General features: G+C 51.7%; 1 protein-coding gene across 1 annotated transcript; it reads left to right on the top strand.

The window, feature by feature from the left end:
• Window positions 1-11038: 11038 nt before the first annotated feature.
• Window positions 11039-16269, top strand: LOC135874910 (cathelicidin-3-like). The gene is made up of 4 exons (XM_065399864.1): window positions 11039-11209; window positions 12923-13048; window positions 15178-15261; window positions 16180-16269. The coding sequence occupies exons 1-4, from the start codon at window positions 11039-11041 to the stop codon at window positions 16267-16269; spliced, it is 471 nt and encodes a 156-aa protein (XP_065255936.1).
• The last annotated feature ends 5067 nt before the right edge of the window (window positions 16270-21336 follow it).

The following is a 21336-nucleotide window of genomic DNA, read 5'->3' as shown; positions in this document are numbered from 1 at the left end:
GCCAGAAGGGACAATGAGATCATCTACTCTGCCCTCCTGTATAACACAGGCCTGAGAATTTCACCCCATTTCCCCCGTATTGAGACCAGTAACTTGTGTTTGACTAAAGCCTCTTCCAGGAAGGCATCCAGGCTGGATCCGAAGACATCAAGAGATGGAGAATCTACCCCTTCCCTTTGTTTGTTCCAACAGTGGAACACCCTCACAGTTAAAAAATTGTGCCTTCTTTCTAATTTTAATCTATCAGGCTTTAACTTCTAGCCACTGCTTCTTATTATGCCTTTCTCCACTAGATTAAAAAGTATTTTCACCCTCTGAAGGTACCGATCCTGTAATCAAGTAATCCCTCAGTCTACTTTTTGATAAACTGACCAGATCAAGCTCCTTAAATCTCTCATGGGAAAGCACATTTTCAAGGCATTTATACTGCAGCTGCTACAGTGCTCAAAGTGGTCTGAAAAAAGGGAGGGCTCCATCAGACTCCTAGCTGAAATCATTTTCCTTTTGCTTGGTGAGACTGTTCTCAGAGTGCGCTCCTCGGTGACCCAGCTCCATTTCAAAAAATATTTTTTTCCAAGTCTGCTCCCCCTGCTGACCCTGCTCACTTTAAACACTCAGCAGCTCCTATGGGCACCAAGCAAAGATCAGGGCTTTTATTTGACTACACTTCCCACCTCCCTCACACTTTGTTTTGGCCCATCTCTTTCCTCCTCATTTCCATCTCTCCCTGCCCCCTCCCTTTTGGTTAGATTCTTCCACCTTCTACCTCCTCCGTGCGGAGGGCAGATGGGCCAGGAGTAGTACGGTTTGTCACAGCAGCTCTTTGAGGCCCCAACCAAGATTGGGCTCAATTCTGCTAGTACGACATAGTCCGTGCCCTAAAGAATGAACAGTCCAGACAGACAACGGGGGTGGGGAGAAATGAAGTGTTATCCCCATTTTACATAGGGGAAACTGAGGCACAGAGCAACTAAGTGACTTTCTCGAGGTCACACAAGGAGTCTGTAGCAGAGATTGGAATTGAACCCAGGTCTTCTGATCCACTGCCTTAGACACAAAACCACACCCCCTTTCTACTCCCCCACCCCCAAGTTCCCTTCAGTTTCTCTTTGCTGTTAAGACCCCACATTTCACTGGCCAGAAGGACACTGCTCCTTCCCAGTGTTCCCACCTTCAGTCAGGTATAAACGCTGGGTTTAGACAGAGAATGAATAAAGCTGCTTTCCCTTCCAGGAACCAGGAAAACATGGGTGCTTGGGGCAGCGGCAAGTATTCTGTGTGGTCAGAGAAGCAGCCAGTTTCAGAGAACCAAGGTCCCCCTCCACCAAACACCCTCTTGTCGGGGAAAAACAGCTCTTTACCTAGGAGAAGCCTTTTCCATTCCCTGCACACCACCCTTCCACAGCTTGCTTCACATTCCTCCTTCCATTTTTCTCTCACTGGAAGAGGTTTTTAAAGGTCACAGGTAGTCTCAGGTATCCATAATTAACTCGAGGTAACCTCTTTCTGCTGATAGGAAAGAGGGCTTTAACTATTCTAAGACCGATGTACAAGCCTTCCAGAACTGTCAGGTCACAGACGCTGCGTCCCAAAGAGCTAATGCGATCCTGGGATGCATAAACAGGGAAATCTCGAGTAGTAGCGAGATTATTTTGCCTCTGTATTTGGCACTGGTGTGACCCAAGACTGGAATCCTGTGTCAAATTCTGGGGTGCACAATTCCAGAAGGATGTTGATAAATTAGGGAGGGTTCAGAGAAGAACCACGAGAATGATTAGAGGGTTAGAAAACCTGCCTTATAGCGATAGACTCAAGGAGCTCCATCTATTTAGCTTAACAAAAAGGAAGTTTAGGGGTGACTCGATTCCAGTCTATAAGTACCTACATGGGGAACAAATATTTAATAACTGTCTGCTAGACTGAAGAGAAAGAGGTGTAACATTATCCAAAGACTGGAAGATGAAGCTAGACAAATTCAGACTGGAAGTAAGGCAAGAATTTTTCAGAGTGAGAGTAATTAACCATTGGAACAATTTACCAAGGGTCGTGGTGGATTCTGCATCCCTGACCATTTTTAAATCAATGTAAGAACATAAGAATGACCATACTGGGTCCATCTAGCCCAGTATCCTGTATTCCGACAGTGGACAGTGCCAGGTGCTTCAGAGGGAATGAACAGAACATTTCAAGTGATTCATTTGTCCAGTCCCAGCTTCTGGCAGTTGGAGGCTTAGGGACACCTGGAACATGGAATTGTGTCCCTGACCATCATGGCTACTAGCCATTGATGGACCTGTCCACCATGAACTTGTCTAATTCTTTTTGTAACCCAGTTATACTTTTAAGTATCTCCATGCATCTGAAGAAGTGGGTATTTTAGCCACGAAAGCTTATGCCCAAACAAATCTGTTAGTCTTTAAGGTGCCACCGGACTCCTTGTTGTTTTCGTAGTTATACTTTCGGCCTTCACAACATCTCTTGGCAATGAGTTCCACAGGTTAACTGTGCACTGTGTGAAGAAATACTTCCTTGTGTTAGTTTTAAACCTGCTGCCTATTAATTACTGTGTTACATGCAGGGGTAAATAACAATTCCTTATTCTCTTTCACCCCCCCAAGACTGGATGTATTGCTAAAAGCTCTGCTCTAGGAATTATTTGGGCAAAGTTCTGTGGCCTGTGCTATACAGGAGGTCAGACTAGATGATCACAATGGTCCCTTCTGGCCTTGGGAATCTCTGAAAGGCTCTGGCAAGGGTGAGCTGCTATCGGAGCCTTTCCCTGCAGCAAGGACCCTGCACTACTAAAAACAGCAGTGTAGACATGGGAGGAACTGCTTGGGCGTGTCGAGAGCCATGTAGGTCAGTGGTTCTCAACCAGGGGTCCGGGGCCCCCTAGGGGGCCTTGAGCAGGTTTCGGGGGGGCCTCCAAGCAGCATTAGACTTGCTGGGGCCCAGGGCAGAAAGCCGAAGCCCCACCACATGGGGCTGAAGCCCAGGGCCCTGAGCCCCGCCACCTGGGGTTGAAGCCGAAGCCTGAGCAATGTAGCTTCGTGGGGGCCCCTGTGGCATGGGGCCCCAGGCAATTGCCCTGTTGCTACCCCCTAACACCGGCCCTGGCTTTTATATGCAGAAAACCAGTTATTGCAGCACAGGTGGGCCGTGGAGTTTTTATAGCATGTTGGGGGGGGGGGCTCAGAAAGAAGAAGGTTGAGAACCCTGATGTAGGGTACGTACCCTAAGGTTTTGGCTGGTCGTTACTCTATTCGCCTAAGACGTGCCTCACCATCTACACTGCTATTTATAGCCATGCGAGGATGGCCCGCAGTGTATGCATTCTACACGCCGCCATGAAGCGTGTGCAGTGTAGACGTACCCATAGGGCACAGCGGCCTGCGCTCGCTTGCATAGGTAGGCAGGATTCCCTAAATCATGTTGTGCACAGAGGGATGGCAAGATGTCCTCCAGGACAAAGCATCCCCTAAGCCCTCTGTACTCCTTGCGCTAGTTCGAAGGGGAAAGGGGGAAGATTTAGTCCAGGCTGCACGTTGCACCAGTGCACACTATTGGCCAAAAGCCCTTCATAAAACAAAATAGGTCAAAACTTGAAAAGGAGGCAATTATGTTATGTCAGAAAGCAAACTGCAGTGTACAGATGCTGACACGCAGAGGCCACGGTTCACTGCTCATTTATAGCAACATAGGATTTGCCACATGGGCTCAAACCAATGACCCATCTCTGGCATCCTGTCTAAGGCAGCGCCGGATGTTTCAGAGAAAGGTACAAGAAGGAGCAATTATGGAATAAACTGGCCAGAAGGGAATTTTCTTTTTGAACTTATACACTACTTTCTCTCCAGACTCCAACAGAGTTAACTCCTGATTCACATCAGCACAAGCGAGAGGAGAATCAGGCGCAGAATGGGGTTTAACTTTGCAACCTCGGATGGGAGTCGTGGGCATGCCAGGAAAATGGACTGAGCGATCCAAGATGGAAAGAGCAGCAGCGTAGGGTTGTTCCTAGAAGTATTGAAAGGAGCCAGATTACAAAAGTCTGTGGGTCGTTACCAGTAGGGTGGTCAACAGTAAGTCGAGTGTTTTTACACAACCACTCATCTGCAATAGTGTTGCAAGGTTATTTCTAAAGCAATCGGTTGTCAATATAATTACAGAACGTCAAAAGAAGGAACAGAGAGGAATTCTAGCCAACTGCCAAATAAACAGAGGGAAAACCATACCACCCTCTTTCATGATCTCAACTGACACTAACAAAAGAGAACTCTCTAGAGATGACAATAGAAAGAGGCTATCACCAGACAATGGGTAACACATTTGACAAATTCAGAAGCAAACACTGTACTGAACGCGAGCTGGAAACACTAATTTAAGAGAGAAGACCAAGGGCATACAGTGCATTTGTCAGATTACTTATATGAATTAAGTCAGCTGTAGCAGGCACCAGCAAAATCTGCGTTATTTAAACTCCAAAAGCTACATGAGCCAGCTGTGAAACTTGTACCCAGGCCATTAAAACAAACAGGAAACAAAATAAAATGCCATTGATGTTTAGGACATAGAGGGCATCTGACAGGAAGCAAAAGGCTATTAACAGAATATGCCAGTAGTTACTCCAAAGCAGTATTTGTTGCCCTGTGAGCGGCACGCGTTATGGGTCGGCAGCTACGTAGCAAGGAGATTAGAGAGGACGTGGATGGGAGATCTCCCAGGAAAACCCAGGTCCTCTAATAGGGATGATTCAATAGCTGGAGCTCTTCCCTGTAAACTGCTGCTGGAGGTGGCATCTGTCAAACAAGATGCAACCTCTCTGTGGTCCTACCACACAGAGCTATTAGCTAGCTCAGACACTTTGGGCAAGAATAGGGGTAGTAGGCCCAATGTCCTGATTAAACTAGAACTGGGTAATTAGTTGCTCTCACTCAAATTCCCCTGTTGTTGTAGCTGGAGATGGCATTCTTCTCTTCCCCACTGCTGTGTTGCACTCTGCTCAAGAACTGCTGCAACCTACCCATGGCCCTTCTCCCTTCTAGCTGCCAGCGATCGCTGTACATACAGGGGCTCCGTGTGTACTCCCAAATCCACTGGCTTTTCTCTCTGGACGCTGTTGCCAACACTCCCCTGCATGCTGGTGCCCCTTGTAACCTAGGGCTCCCGCAGCGCACAGACACCTCCCCCCACCATGGGCCCGCTGCAGCAGGATGTGGCTGTGTCCAACGTTAATCCTGCGCTCGCTCTTCATTCATATGCATTTGACACACCTGGAGCATGTGGCTTTATCTGTGTTCCTAGGGGCGGCTCCAGGCACCAGCGCAGCAAGCGCGTGCCTGGGGCGGCAAGCCGCGGGGGGTGGCCTGCTGGTTGCTGTGAGGGCGGCATGCCTGCGGGAGGTCCGCCGGTTCCGCAGCTTCGGCGGTAATTTGGTGGCAGGTACGCCACAGGCGCGGGACAGGCAGATCACCTGCAGAAACGCTGCCGAATCTGCATGACCGCGGACTGCCCGCAGGCGTGCCGCCGAAGGCCGCCTAACTGCCGTGCTTGGGGCGGCAAAAAACCTAGAGCCGCCCCTGTGTGTTCCCTATGCTAGAGCATTTGATACTCCAGCTCAGTAGTCAGGGTTCAGTGGGAAGCAGCCAGACCCTTTCTCTCCTGGGTAGATGAGATGGGAAGGGGGCCTGGAACTCTATTCTGTTGTTACATGGGAGCACAGTCTGGAAAAGACTGGGATTTACCAACCACTGATTTAGAAAGCAAATATATGCCCCACATGGCACAGAGATTAATCTGATTTCAAAAGCGGTGAATCTCCTTGGAGTCAAACACAGCCAATTTATAATGAGAGTTGGTTGGGAAAGGAAGCATATTTAGCAAAACCAAATTCTATAGATATTAACATGTTTGGTATAATTCAGTCTGGTGTCACTGACAGCCTGGCCAGCAGGTGGCTGAAGGACTAGAACAGGGGTCAGCAACCTATGGCACGTGTGCCAAAGGCGGCCCGCGAGCCGATTTTTACTGGCACGCTGCTGCCAGCCGGGGTCCCGGCCGCCGTCCCCACTCAGCCCGCTGCCTGCCTGTGTGAACGGACTCTTAAGCCGGCAGCGGGATGAGCGGGGCCGATGGCCAGGACCCCAGCTGGCAGGAGCTGGCGGCTGGAACTCCAGACCGCCAGCTGGCTGAGCCGCTCAGCCTGCCGCCGGTCTTGGGTTCTGTCCGCCGGCCCCGCTCAGCCAGCTGCCGGTGTAGGGTTCTGGCAGCCGGCCCCTTGCCAGCCGGGGTCCCAGCCCCGCTCAGACTGCTGCCGACCTGAATGGATGGAACCCCTATCCGGCAGCGGGCTGAGCGGGGCTGGCAGACAGATCCCCAGACCGGCAGCGGGCTGAGCCACTCAGCGCGCTACCGGTCTGGGGTTCCGTCTGCCGCCTGTGCTGCCGGTCTGGGGTCCTGGCCACTGGCCCCTGCCCGTCGGGGTCCCTGCCACCGGCCCCGCTCAGCCTGTTGCCAGTCTGAGGTTCCATCCACCGGTCCCTGTAAATGTAAAATTTATTACTGGCACGTGAAACCTTAAATTACTGAAGACTTGGCACGCCACTTCTCAAAGGTTGCCGACCCCTAAGCTAGAACAACACGAATGATGTGTTGTGATCGGCTATCTCTCTGTGAGGGCTGATGGACCGATTGACCAACGTTATCAAGGTATAATTCAACATTTTTTGTGAATTTGGGTCTTTTTTTCCAACTAAAATTAAGTTTTGGGGCATTTTGGAAGTATTTGAAATTTTTCTAAATATTTAATTTTATCCTGCTCCCTCCCTCCTCTTGTTTCCAGTGGGGGAAAAGTGAAAGAAAATTCCCACACGCACACACGAAACGAAACAAAACGATCTTTACAAGAAATGAAATGTTGAAATGTTCCTATCAAAAGTTTTGAAATGTTCATATCAAAAGTTTTCATCCCCCAAAAATATTGTTTTGCCATTTTTAGTCAAAGCCAAAAACATTTTGACCAAACTGAACATTTTTCACAAGCATCTTTGCTTTGGTCAAAAGGATATTTTCTGGCAAAAAGTAGGTTGACCAGTTCTAGTGATAACACCTGTCCCTTCCCTGTGTAATGTAGGACATTGTTCAAATTGGATTGAAAGCACCAGCCTGTAAATCAGCCTCCCATATTGCCCTTAATTCCACGGCCTATTTCCTAACATATTTTTTACCAAATAAACAGGATTTGACACAACATAAGAGTGCAATCCCACAAACCCTTATGTGAATAGCTTGGTTGCCTTCAACAGAACTACCTGTGTGAGTAAAGATCACAGGATCAGGGGCTTTAGACTGTTTTGCACTGCACTTTCAATATATAATTCTCTCCCCTCCGACCTCCTCGCCCCAGCTCCCCTCTGTAAATGTTGTTTCGCCTTCGCCTGTGAAAACAAAAGTCTCAAATATCTACAGAATTGGGTATTTTCCATATCCAGTTTTGTTACCAAGGTGCAGTGGGAAAAGATATTGGGATTCTGGCTTTAAAATTAATAAATTTAAATCCAACATTCTTTCTTTCCAGATGACTGATGCCAAAACACAAGAATGTAATTCAATTTAATCAATTATTAATTAGTTACAATTACATTTAAAACTGATAAAAGGAAATACTTTTTCCATGCAAGGCAGAATTCTGGAGCTCATTTCCATAAGATATCCCTGAGGCCAAGAGCTTAGCAAGATTCAGAAAAGAATTAGACATTTATAAGGCTAATGAGAATATCCAGAGAGATTATAGTGAAGATTATAAAAGAAACAAGAGTTTTGGAAGGGATACAAACCCGCATGCTTCAGGGCATACATCAACCTCTAACTAATTGGTGTCAGGAGGAAATTACCCCTCAGAGCAGGATACCTTATAATTGTGCACTGTTTCTTGCAATTTCCTCTGAATCAGCTGGTACTGCCACTGTCAGAGATGGCATCCTGGCCTTGGTGGACCATTGGTCTGATCCAGTGCAGAAGTTCTTTGTTGGTGAACCACAATTCCCCTCCCAGTTGCCCAAAGTGTATGTTTCATACCCAGCGATCAAGGTGTAAGGAACAACTCTGTACATTGCATTCTGAAAACTGCTTAACACAAAGATCAAAGGTTCTTCAACTCTGGCGATACCTTGGTATATGGCTTGCTTGGCAAAGGCTAACACAATGCTTACAAAATGAAGGTTCTTCCCAGAGTTGGGTTCAAATCCCCATCCTCCCCCTTCTATTTCCAGATTGTGTTTTTTGCCTCTTGAGGAACCAATCTCTCTCAGCTCCTTTAAGAAAGAAAGAAAACCCACCAAAAATAGCTCAAATTTGGCTGAATCCTATGGACAAAAGAGGGATTTATTTGCTCTTCTGAATGTAAAAAATACTGCCTTACTAGTTAGCACTGGAAAGAAAAAGACATGTCGTGCCATTCTGCAGCAGTGGAATGGAATTTTCCTTTCATTCCCTTGGGGGAGGGATAGCTCAGTGGTTTGAGCATTGGCCTCCTAAACCCAGGGTTGTAAGCTCAATCCTTGAGGGGGCCACTTGGGGATTTGGGGCAAAATCAGTACTTAGTCCTGCTAGTGAAGGCAGGGGGCTGGACTCGATGACCTTTCAAGGTCCCTTCCAGTTCTAGGAGATGGGATATCTCCATCAATTTCATTGCTAAGGTGAGAGCCATGACAGCTATCACAACCCCACACAATGGCTGTGGGAACCGTTGTGTCTTAAATGTATGTATCACTATAGGCTGAGGATTGTATGCAACTCCAGGAGGGAGGGTTACCAACAACTCCTCCCGGAACCAAAAACAATGGGGGGGGGGTGATAAAAGTGAATCACATAGGTTGTAAACAGCCCCTGGGGCTTCCATATACTGGTTCAGACTGGGTTTTCCAGAGGCCGACAGCCAAAGAATGGGCTTGGGGGATAAAGTGGCTGTTTAAACAGACTCAGAACTTTCTTTCTGATCCAGCAAACGACTAGGACCTTCTGTTCAAGGAGGCCCCAACCTTTGCAGAAGAGTTGGAAAGACGTTGGCCCATTACGGCCCCATAAAATTGATAGGCAACTCCTTGTAGGGTTAGTGTGTGTTTACATCTGTTTATTGTTCATTATCTGTTATCTCTGTAGTACTTTTGCCTCGCAAATAAATATGCTTGCTTAGAAGAGCTGTAACTGCTTGTAGCTTGCCCAGTATTGAACTTGTAACTGCTGGCAACACACTGTTCATAGCCCTGGGAGATAGCAAAGCACAGTGCTGGCTGGTAGGCAGACTGGCTTGCTGGGGATACCACAGTATAAGGCAGGGAGTTGTGCAGATTTAAAATCCCAGCTCAGAAGGAAGCAGGACAAGGGTCCCTGCCCAGAGACAGGTGATAGCTGGAGACCTGAGACCCAACTGGGCATTCTTAGAGTGGACTATGGAGTGGGGGGAGATACAGGTGTAGTTACCCTGAAACTGTGACAAGAGCGCATAACCTTCTCTATGCTGCGTCTTACTCCGAACCTGGGGATTTCCCAGCCACTGATTGTAACTATAATCCAAGGCTGCTGGAAAATTGCTAGAAGGCTTCCAGTAAAATTATGAATCGGATAATCCATCTCCTCTTCTCAGTACTGGGCAACCCAGGCTTCCTGGCTACATACAACCCCAAAGCCCTTGAAAACTGGCCAGAACGGGGCCTCACTAAGACACTGCAAGTTTTCCGTTGGTGCTGTTGAACTGTTGCGATAGAAACACCAGGCATCCAAAATTCCCTCTTACCATCTTCAGCTAGATCACTGCACTCTTTCTCTTAACCTGGGCCCAGGTTGCCCCTCCTGTACGAAAAGCCAGGGTCGGGGGACGTTTTCTGAGGAAATCTCCATGACAACTCACCTGCCCCCAAACCTGGGGAATTTATAGGAGCCTCTGGAGCCCCACTCTGGTGTTGGCCACTGGCAGGGTGACACCATTAGAGCTGTCCCTTGCTCTCTCCTCCCAGTCAACTTGGATTCCACCCCCTCCCCAAGAGAGGACCCAGGCCTGTACAGAGAACCCTCCACAGAGCCAGGGGGATGCAGGGCAGAGGATGGTGCCTCAGGTATTTAAATTAATGGCTACTGAGGATCTGATTTCTTTGCTGGTCTCTTTATGTATCCCCAGCAAACCAGTTATTCAGTCTTTACTTTTGTCTGGTCTACACTTAAAAATTAGATTACGACACGCAGAGCTGTGAACAATTCCTTGCCCTGAGTGGTGTAGTTAGGTCAGTCTCACCCCCGGTGTAGACGTGGCTAGGTCAAGGGAAGAATCCTTCCATCAACATAGCTGCCATCTCTCAGCGAGATAGTTTAACTACATAGACAGGAAACCCTCTTCCATCGATGTATGAAGCATCCATACTACGGCCCTACAACGGCACCACTTCAGCAGCTGTCGTGTAGACAGGCCCTTAGACATCTATTTATATATGTCAGTGAACATGATTAGAATAAGCGACAAAGAATCCTGTGGCACCTTATAGACTAACGGACATATTGGAGCATAAGCTTTCGTGGGTGAATACCCACTTTGTCAGATGCATGGAGTGGAAGTTTCCAGAGGCAGGTATAAATTAGATTAGAATAGTGACTTTTAGCAAGTACAAGCCAGTCACCTCTGGTCCTCTGTCTTGCCACGTTATTTGTAATGGATGCAGCTCAAGCTGTGAGAGGCTGTCCATTTTCTGCCTGCAGCTGTGGGGTGGGAGAGTGGGTTTTGTCCCCTCCGTTGATTTTTTTTTTGCTCCCCTTATCACACTGATAGCTACCCGGCGAGGTTTCGAAGCCCCTCTCTTTGCAGGCACCGGCTCATTGGCTGACAACACTTTCCTGGGGGAGAAGGGGAAAGCCACAGCTTTGAGGAAGAGCTGCGCGCAGAATGAATGAGCCAATCATCCCCCTTTGCACAAACCTGCTGAAGAGGCAACGTATATAAAGTGCCCGGGCACTGCACTCCCACCTTACCTTGAAACAAAGAGGACCAAGGATGGTGAGCTGCTGGGCGGTCCTGCTGCTGCTGGTCACCGCAGCCACCGCGGTCCCCGTGAAGACCCCTGAGCCCTACGAGAAGGCCATTGCCCGGGCCATCGACTTCTACAACCAAGGACCGACAGTGAAATACGCCTTCCGCCTTCTTACAGCCACCCCTCCGCCTGAAGTGGTGAGTACTGAAGGGTTCCCTTCGTTAGCTGCTGTTTGAAACCCAGGCAGGGACCTGGTGACACATGATTCTCCCTGACCCTGGGCCCCCGTCACCTCTCGCCTGGGTCACTCAGGGCCTGCTCCATAGCCTGTGAAATAGACTCCAGTGGGGGGTTGGATCAGACCCACTGACCTTTCACTGTTCTAACTGCACTGAGAGGCGGTGTGGGCCGGTGGCTGAAACACAGGATTGGAACTGGGGGCACCTGGATTCTAAACCTGGCTCTGCCACTGACCTGCAGGGTGACCTTGGGCCTGTCCCATCCTTCGACTATCTTGTCTAGTTGGATGATAAACTCCTTGGGGCAGAAATCTCTGTTTGTTTCTCACTATGTGCGCACAGGGATTAGCTCAATGGGCCCCCATCTTAGAGGAGGCCGCTAGATGCTAACAACAGGGACGACCCTCTCAACTTTGAGACTTCACACTCCCCAAATTTACAACTCAGCAGCAACTTCCTAAGGGCGACCGGTCCCACTCCACTAATCAGCCTGTCCTCAATAAGAATATCCAGCTCTTATCTAGCGCTTTGCACCAGTAGCTCTCAAAGGAGGCCAGTAGCATCGCCCCCATTTTACAGATGGGGAAACTGAGGCACAGAGAGGGGAAATGACTTGCCCAAGGTCACCCAGCGGGCCAGTGGCACAGCCAGGAATAAACCCCAGCTCATTAGGAATTAATAAAGCCGGGATTGCTTTCTATCCCCAAAACAACAGACACTGAAATAAAATGCATTTCAGAAGGGTTCACCAGGCCGGTCGTAGTGGTGGGGGTGCTGGTGGAACAGGATTAGCCTGACATACTCATGTAGACACTGTACATACAGCATTATTGAAATATTCAAAGCTGGTTGAATGGTGCAGTGCTGTCTATAGCTCAGTGGTTTGAGCATTGGCCTGCTAAACCTCGGGTTGTGAGTTCAATCCTTGAGGGGGCCATTTAGAGATCTGGGGCACATCCTCAGAGCTATCTCTAAAGTAAATGCACCATTTACCCCACACTAATGAATACCAGTGGATTGCTTCAATATGCATTTATCACATCTTAGCTAAGGATTGGATGCTGACAAGGAACAACAGGAGTTATCTACATTGGGGTAAATTTGTATAAAGGGTACAAAACTTTCCTATTTCTGGGTTTAAGCCAACCACGACCTGCTGGAATTTATGGATGCCCTTCCCCTATGGCAGGTTATTCTGTAATTGTCCAGTAGGGGGACTTTGATACCTTCCTCCAAAGTGTCTGGTACTGACCAATGTTGGAGACAGGAGACCAGAGTAGCTGGCTCACTGGTTTAGGGTGATCAGATAGCAAGTGTGAAAAATCAGGACAGGGGGTGGGGGTAATAGGAGCCCATATAAAAAAAAGCCCCAAATAACAGGACTGTCCCTATAAAATCAGGACAGCTGGTCACCCTACACTGGTCTGATCCACCATGGAAATTCTGACAAGTGAGCTCACTGCAGATCATTGACACAAGACTATCCTCTGCCCCATCAAGGTCACCTTGCAGCCCTGCTTCATACCAAGGGTTTCAGAGCACCAAGGCTCAGGCTGCATTTGGTGCATGCCATCGGCTGCTGAACAAAGGCAGTGGTTGAGCCCAGCGTGAAGCTACTCGCCATGAGCAGGTTCTCTCGTTCCTTTACTGGTTTTCTCTTAGGCCCAGGGCACCCAGGGCACCATATCGAATACTCTTCAGCTGAACTTCACCATCATGGAGACCACGTGCCAAGTGACAGACCAAGTGTCAAACCAAGTCCGTGTGGAGCAATGCGCCTTCAAAGAGAATGGGGTAAGGCACAGCTCTGGGGTGGAGATATTGCCATGGTCTCTTGTTTCGCGCATATCGGCTGTGACGAGCAACAAGCTCTCCTGAGTCCCTGAGGGCTACAGGGGACACCTGACAGGCTGATGCCTTTGGCTTTACACTGTGACGTTATGAACTATAATGAGGCAATGTGTCGTCACAGAACCTGCTGAGCCAGTCACTGCTGTAAATGAAGCTGCAGGTTTCTTTTGCTTGTTCCAGCAATGAATTTAGCCCCGTGTCCAGAGGGGCTGGAACAATTTGTATCATGGGGGTGCTGAGAGCCATTGAACCAAACCCCTGCACTTCGAACCAGGACGAGCGGCAACCCCCGCCCCCCAACACCCCTAGTTCCAGCCCAATGCCAGTGTCATACTCACAATTCAGAAAGAGCCGTTCTCAGCTTCACTCAGGTCTGTCAACCCACCAGCCCTAGCAGGGGGGGCAAATTACGCTGAAGTTCAGGAAAAAATGTGTGGCCCAGCATTTAGGCTGTGACCCAAGACAAGAGATGGAAGCCCTGGTACTAGGGATTCTGAAAACGGGGCAGGACAGAGGGTTAGAAAAGTTCCTGCAAAGAACAAATGACAGGGAAATGGAGCGAGTGACGTACTGGTTCTCTGCCACCTCTGCCCTCTGGAATATGTGCATGTTTGTTTCGGGTGAAGGGAGGGACGCAGATTCCCAAGGGCTCAGCAAACAGTGTCACAGCCAGAATTTCAAAAACGGCCTCTTGTTTTGGGCGTCTCCATTTTTGGGGTGCTCAGCTTTAGGCATGTAGATGCCCAAAGTTAGGCACCTGCCATTCATCGTTAGGCCCCTAACTAAGCGTTTGACTTTCAGAGGTGGCGAGCGCCCACTTGAAGCCCCAGTCGAAGTCAGTCTGAGCTCCAGGTGCTCAGCACCTCTGGGGGGAAAGCACACCACAGACCCACAGTTCCTAACTTCCCTGAATGTCTTCAGCAGCCCCCAGACTGACTGAATAGCAGAACAAAGGGAAGGCTCCAGGGAAGATCAAATAGAAACACATTAAAGAAGTCAGTCAGTGATGCCAGCTGCTGACCGGATTTCACTTCAAACTGCAGCGGCTGCACGGTCTAGTGGACAAGGCAGTGACATAGGGGGACCAGATAGAAAGTGTGAAAAATTGGGATGGGGGTGGGGGGTAATAGGCACCAATATAAGAAAAAGCCCCAAATTATCAGGACTGTCCCTATAAAATCGGGACACCTGCTCACCCTACAGTGACAAGACACAGAGTCAGCGACTTAGCACTACAGGAAGGGTGAGATCTGATCCATACCTGCTGCCTGAACACCTGCTTCCAGATGTGAGCGGCGGCGGGGGGGGGTTCCATCAGGAGAGAAGAGGAGGGTGTTTTTTCTGCTAAACGGATCTGTTTTGAGTTACTGCACCATGTGCTACAAGCCGAAAGAAGCACCACCCTATTTCTTTCTGCTTTTCGCACAAGAAACAGTAAAACAGATGAGCAGAAACAAGACCCTCCTCTCCCCCCATGGAAACCCCCCACATCTAGGAGCAGGCATCCAGGAATGCGTAGATCTGACCTCAGCCCACCTGCGGAAGTCAGGTACGTCAACGCTGCACGTACTCCGGCTGGCTTGGATTGAGCTAGATCAAAGCGAGCTCGAAGAGCCGCAGCGGTACAGCCAGGGCGGCACGGGCTAGCGGCTCCCGTGTGAACCCAGGCTCCCCGGCGGGGTGCACTCAAGCCATGTCTGCACTTACGACACTACAGTGCACCTGAGCTGCTGCAGTGCTTCAGTGTGGACAGCAGTGACGGGCAGGGTCCTCCTGTCGCTGTCCATAATCCACCGCCCCAGCTAGGGGGAGGGAAGAATTCTTCCCTCCACCCAGCGCTGTCTGCACAGAGGGCCAGGTGGGCATAGCTACATCTCTCAGGGGTGCGGTGTTACCCCAAGAGACATAGCTACGCCGGTGTAACTTTGCAGTGTAGACCAGCCCTCAGATTCCCCTAGATCTGCCTCAATCAAAGTGAGCTGGGCTATCCCGAAGTGAGCTGCAACCACACCTCCCCAGCTGCCGTTTAGACAGACTCTAAGCTATTGTCCCCTCCTCTCCCTCCCTTGCAGCTGGTCAGAGACTGCTCAGGACACTTCTCCACCCAGGAAGCATGCCCTGTCTTCGCGATCACCTGTGACGTCGCCCCTCCGCAGGTGAGCTGTCCAGCCAGCTGATTCGGGGGGCGAGGGAGGGGAGAACTTATACCCTGAACGAGTGGAGCTGGGGCAGAATCTCCCCAAGGTGAAAATGCCACTGGGGCGTCTCCTTCTGCTTTGGGTACATTCACCTGCAAACCCACCTCTGCCAAACGGAGAGAGGAGTCAAATCCTCCCCCTACGTGGGACCAAGACACCCCAGGGGAGGCGGATGCCTGAGATGGCTCTTTGTCACTGCACGGCCGGGTCTAAGAAAACGAGTGTCTGGGTTTCAGCAGAAGACGCCCTTAACCTCACACTACAGACATTAGGCCCCAGGTTGGCTTCCCGGTCTCTCCCACGAAAGGATCTGCCTTGGCTGGGATGGGCCAACCCTCAGTCCAAGTCATAGGGCCTCATCCAGACATCAAGTGAAGTCCATGACAGTCTTTCCATTGAATTCAATGAGCTTTGTTTCAGACCTGGAGAGACAGTAGTACGTGATTTGGATCCCCATATGAAAGGGTTTCCCTAGAACATCAACCCTCCAGCTGGGAATCCCAGTTCCTCCCCGGCACAGACCCCATTAGTGTGGTGTCATCCAGCAGCCAAGAGAGCTGACCTCCTGACAGCGAGCCCTTTCCCCACGTGCCCAGCAAGAGCCCCAGCTGCTATGGCAGACGCTTCTCCTGGGATGTATAATTCCAGCCATCCCTTCCTGGCCATTCCCAGCTCCTCTTGGTCTAGCTCCAGTCTCAAACGCAGCTCCCCAGCAGGGGCTGCACAAAGCATGTTAGAATAGGCCTCTCCCCCCGCCCCCCAAACCAGCCCTCAGAGATTTGGCAAGGTGCAGATGATGAAGTTGAACATAAACACCATTAGAAGCCAGGTGGGTCTCCATGGAGATGCTAACACACTTCTTTTCCCCCCATACAGCCCGTTCGCGTCACCAGGTGGTGGCCCCTTGTGCGCATAGGCGCAAAAATCCTGGGTCATGGCATTTCCTTTTTCCACAAGAGGGGTTAATCCAGAGAGTGAGGAGGGGAACCCAAGCTTGGCAGACCTGCCCGTGACGCACCCTGGAAGCTTACCAGGAATCAAGGCACAAGTCAGAACCGCCTCACGGATCACACTTTTCCTCACGGCCTAGCTACCCCCTTAGTCCAATTGCATCTGCTAGGGCTTCTCTGTACAATAAATGGCTGTTCGCAGACCCGTATGGTTGTCCATGTTTCCTGCACGCCCGCACACGTCCCCTCACCCCTCGCCTTTCCATGCTGCCCCCCACCTGTGCTTGTGGCAGGGCCGGCTCTAGGCACCAGCTAAACAAGCTGGTGCTTGGGGCGGCACATTTTTAGGGGCGGCATGGCCGGCGCCAGAATGCCGCCCCTAAAAATGTGCCCTGGCCGCCCTAGCTCACCTCCGCTGCTGCTGCTGCCGCTCGCGCACCGCTACTCGCCCTCCCTCCCAGGCTTGAGAGCCTGGGAGGGAGGGGGAGAAGCGGCGCCCGCGCTGCGGCCACTCGGAGTCTCCCCCTCCCTCCCAGGCTCTCAAACCTGGGAGGGAGGGGGAGATCCCGAGCGGCCGCGGCGCGCGAAACAGCTGTTTCGCGCGCCGCTGCTCTCCCTCCCAGGCTTGAGAGCCTGGGGGGAGGAGGCAGGGCTGGGGATTTGGGGAAGGGGCGGAGTTGAGGCGGGGCCGGGGGTGGGGTAATTAAAAAACAGGGGGGGGGCGGCCAAAATTGTTTTTGCCTTGGGCGGCAAAAATCCTAGAGCCGGCCCTGGCTTGCGGTCAGTGAAAAGCCCCTGTTAGGCACCAGGCTGCCCCTCTTCCTCGGCTCATTGCCAGGGAGGGCCAGAAGCCCAATGCCTGGAATGGCTTTAGCATCTGGACTTCAAGTCCAGCAGGGAGCTGAGTCACCGCGCGAAGCCCAGCACGCGGCCAGAGCCAACGTAAGAGGCCCGTACCCTGGACTCACCTACCTTAGTGACATGGACCTTGGGCGCCTCCGGCTTCCATCACTGCAGCTCCAATGGTGCAACCAGCCGCGCCAGGGCCCACAAAGTTATGGGGGCCCAACCAGGGTGTGATTTCGAATGCAGGAGTCCCAGGCTGGAGGTCTCTGGGGATTGCACCCCTGACTGGTACGGTGGATAGGACTCAGGCATCTGGAAGCCTGTATACCCGCTGCCTGAAGGTGTGACATAGATAGATAGAACCCAGGCGTCCGGTGATCCGGGGGGGACGGCTGTCTGTGCTGGTGCTGCAGGGGCCCGCTGCCCATGGAGGGCTCCTGGATCTAGACCACATGTGTTCCTGCCACTACCAGCCCCCCAGAAGTTGAGCCACAATCTCCGCAATGGAGAGGGGCCCCAGAGGACAGCAGGACCCGCCGGCCCCCCAGGGAAAAGGGGGTGGCTAGGATGTGGGGGGGGGGCTCAGTTTGGAGTGGCTCCAGGCATGAGCAGCCGGCAAGGACACACGGGGAAGGCATGGTGGCATGGCAGCGCTGGAACACGCGGGGGGCACAGCAGGCAGAGACAGGGGGCATGGGGCCCCCTAGAGATGAAACACAAGGTAAAAGCATCGGCCCCTTTGCATGGGGTGGAATAGGGGAGGGGGAGCTAGACTGGAGCCAGAGGGGGACAGGGAGGGCAGTGGGAGCAGAACTGGGGGGCTGGACTGGAGCTGCACAGGCTGGGGAAGGGGACGAGTGGAGCTCAGGGGTCTGGATCAGAGCTGGGGCCCACGCGGGATTGGAGCAGCTGAAGGGGTCTGAGGGGAGGAGCTGGGGGAGGGCTTGTGGGGGCCTGAACCAAGGCTGGGGGTGGATCAGGGAAGCGGGGTCAGGAGGGGAGCGAAAAGGGCCTGGGGCGGGGAAGATGGGATCAGGGCTGGGAGAGCCTAGGGCTGGACTGATGGAGGCTGGAGAGGGGTTGAGGGAGAGCGGGGGGGGGTGGGGGTGGGGGGAGGGGTTGGAAGGGGGACCGGATTGGGGCTGTGGGGGAGCGAGCCAGGAGCTGGGGGGGCTGGAGGATGGTTATTAGTTACTTGTACCACCTTTGCACCCAGAGGCCTCCAGCGATATCAGGGCCCCAAGGCGCTCGGTGCTGTACAAACCCAGTGTGAGCAACGGGCCCTGCTCAGAAGAGCTGACAGGCTGAATGGCCGAGACAGACAAAGGGTGGGGGAAAGGAGGCATCATTAGCCCCAGTTTACAGAGCGGGAGCTGAGGCCCCAGGCCAGACAGGGAGTCTGGGACCTAGACCTCCTGATTCCCAGCCGTGTGCCTTACCCCCAAGACCAGCCTTCCTTTCCTAAAGGCTGGAGGAGCTAAGGGTCTGCAAACTGACTCCTAATTGGGTGGTTGTGCAGGGGGAGTCTCCCTCCTTTTGGCATGTTATCACTGGCGTTCCAGAGGCTGCCTTTGAGGGTGGGTCTGTGACTGGCCCTCCATCACTGACCTGTCATTGCCCCAGGCCTCAGACTGGCCCCTCTCTCCCCCCAGTCTCAGCTGCTGTCAGGCCGAGCGATTCTCCCCTCCTGGGGTCACACGGCTGCGAAGCCAGCAGTCGAAGGGTTTGGTTCCCTGCACGTGCTGCCCCATCATAGCAGAGCTCAGGGGAGGTGTGCAAAAGGACTCCCACCAGCTGGGATGAGCAGAGTGAAATGGGGGCAAGGGGGGAACAGCTCGCGCTGGCCCAGCCGAAGGGGATTGGGAGCTGGGGGGCAGCAAAGGGGAGCTCCCTGATGAGTTTAATCCCTGCCTGAAGGCCCCTCTGAAAGTGCTCCAGGCTCTCAGCCCCCCCGTTCTGCTGCCAGGCAGCCCCGCGTCAAAAGGTGGCCAACCCCTGATGCTGCTTTGGAGAACAGAGTAGGGGCATTGCCAGCAGATCGAGGGACGTGATCATTCCCCTCTATTCGACATTGGTGAGGCCTCATCTGGAGCACTGTGTCCAGTTTTGGGCCCCACACTACAAGAAGGATGTGGAAAAATTGGAAAGAGTCCAGCAGAGGGCAACAAAAATGATTAGGGGGGTGCAGCACATGATTTAGGAGGAGAGGCTGAGGGAACTGGGATTATTTAGTCTGCAGAAGAGAAGAATGAGGGGGGATTTGATAGCTGCTTTCAACTACCTGAAAGGGGGTTCCAAAGAGGATGGATCTAGACTGTTCTCAGTGGTACCAGATGACAGAACAAGGAGCAATGGTCTCAAGTTGCAGTGGGGGAGGTCTAGGTTGGATATTAGGAAACACTATTTCACTAGGAGGGTGGTGAAGCACTGGAATGGGTTCCCTAGAGAGGTGGTGGAATCTCCTTCCTTAGAGGTTTTTAAGGCCCGGCTTGACAAAGCCCTGGCTGGGATGATTTAGTTGGGGATTGGTCCTGCTTTGAGCAGGGGGTTGGACTAGATGACCTCCTGAGGTCCCTTCCAACCCTGATCTTCTATGATTCTATGAACAAGCCACATGGAAGGGACACCGGCCTGGGCCGTGGACCCAGCACTTGGAAGATGGAAATGCAGAGCCCCTGTTGCCCCCAGGGAAAGGAGCAAGAGGCAGGAAGAGAACCCCGGGCCGGCGGGATTGATTTCACAACATGATAATCCATTATCCCCATCTCTCACGGACATCATAGAGGATTCATTCCAGCCCGGGGTTTGGCTGCCCCCTTGTGGCCATGTTTCTTATAACAGATATGGAATGGGATGGTGACGAGACACAGGCCCTAGCTATCAGAGCGGTAGCCGTGTTAGTCTGTATCAGCAAAAAGAACGAGGAGTCCTTGTGGCACCTTAGAGACTAACCAATTTATTTGGGCATAAGCTTTCATGGGCTAAAACCCACTTCATCAGATGCATGCAGTGGAAAATACAGTAGAAAGATATATATATATATATGTACACAGAGTACATGAAAAAATGGGTGTTGCCATACACACTATAACGAGAGTGATCAGTTAAGGTGCGCTATTATCAGCAAGAGAAAAAAAAACCTTTTGTAGTGGTAATCAGGATGGCCCATTTCCAACAGTTGACAAGAAGGTGTGAGTAACAGTAGGGGGGGGAAATATGCATGGGGAAATAGTTTTACTTTGTGTAATGACCCATCCACTCCTAGCTAGAGTCTGGAGTCTGCAGCATCCAGGGTACTTGGCTCAGTGTTCCTGGGATGGCCTGAAAAGCACCCCGTGCTGCATCTAAAAGGCCTTACCCCAGCACTGCCATGACCAGGTTGTTATGTTCTGGGGCCCTGAGAGGCCCTAGCCAAGAACAGTGTCCCATGGTGGTAGGTGCTGTACAGACACATAGTAAGAGTCCCTGCCCCGAAGAGCTTACAGTCTAGAGAAGACAAAGGGCAGGAGGGGAAACAGAGGCAGCGAGAAGATCAGTAGCTGAGCCGGCAACAGACCCCAGTTTCTCTGGCTACTAGTCCAGTGCTCTATCCCCTGGACCGTGCTGCCTTCCAAGAGCCACCAGCACGGGTCTGTCTGTCTTTCCTCCAGAGCGGGGGGCTGCAGAGCTCATTGGTACTCAGCTGTTCGACATGCTGGAACTAAACGCACTGCAGACCTCCCAGATCACCCAGTGCTGCTCCGAACGAAACTAGCTCGCCGACGATTGAGCCGGTCTCTGAGCCAGCAGCAAACACCGCACGCAGTCTCAGCATCTTTCCTGCCATCGGGGCTTGTCTGAATGATGCCAGCTGCGGTGAGACGCGGGGAGCAGGGCTGATGCAAGTGCCCAGTGGAGACTCGGGTGGGAGGATCCCAGCAGCGGAGGCACAGATGAGCTGGAAACAGCAGCAACCAGCACTGGGAAGGCAATGACTCCAGTCAGGCATGCTAAGAATTCGGCCTGGTTCACCGTTGTGCAGTGAATCACTCTCCCAGGAACATTCGTGGGACAGTGCAAGGCTCCCTGTCAGCCTCTCTGACGAACACCAGGCAGGGTGAACTTACCCGGGATCCCATCCCCTGTTACTGACACAGGACACTGCACATTCCAGATGAGGACAAGACACAGTCCTGGGGCTTCTGATTTCAATCTAAACACTCATTAATTACTATTGAAGTCACACCCAGAGGTCCCA

Source organism: Emys orbicularis, chromosome 2, assembly GCF_028017835.1.
Source record: "Emys orbicularis isolate rEmyOrb1 chromosome 2, rEmyOrb1.hap1, whole genome shotgun sequence".
NCBI lineage: Eukaryota > Metazoa > Chordata > Testudines > Emydidae > Emys > Emys orbicularis.
Note: the sequence above shows the minus strand (reverse complement) of the source record. Positions and strands in the feature narration are given on the sequence as shown.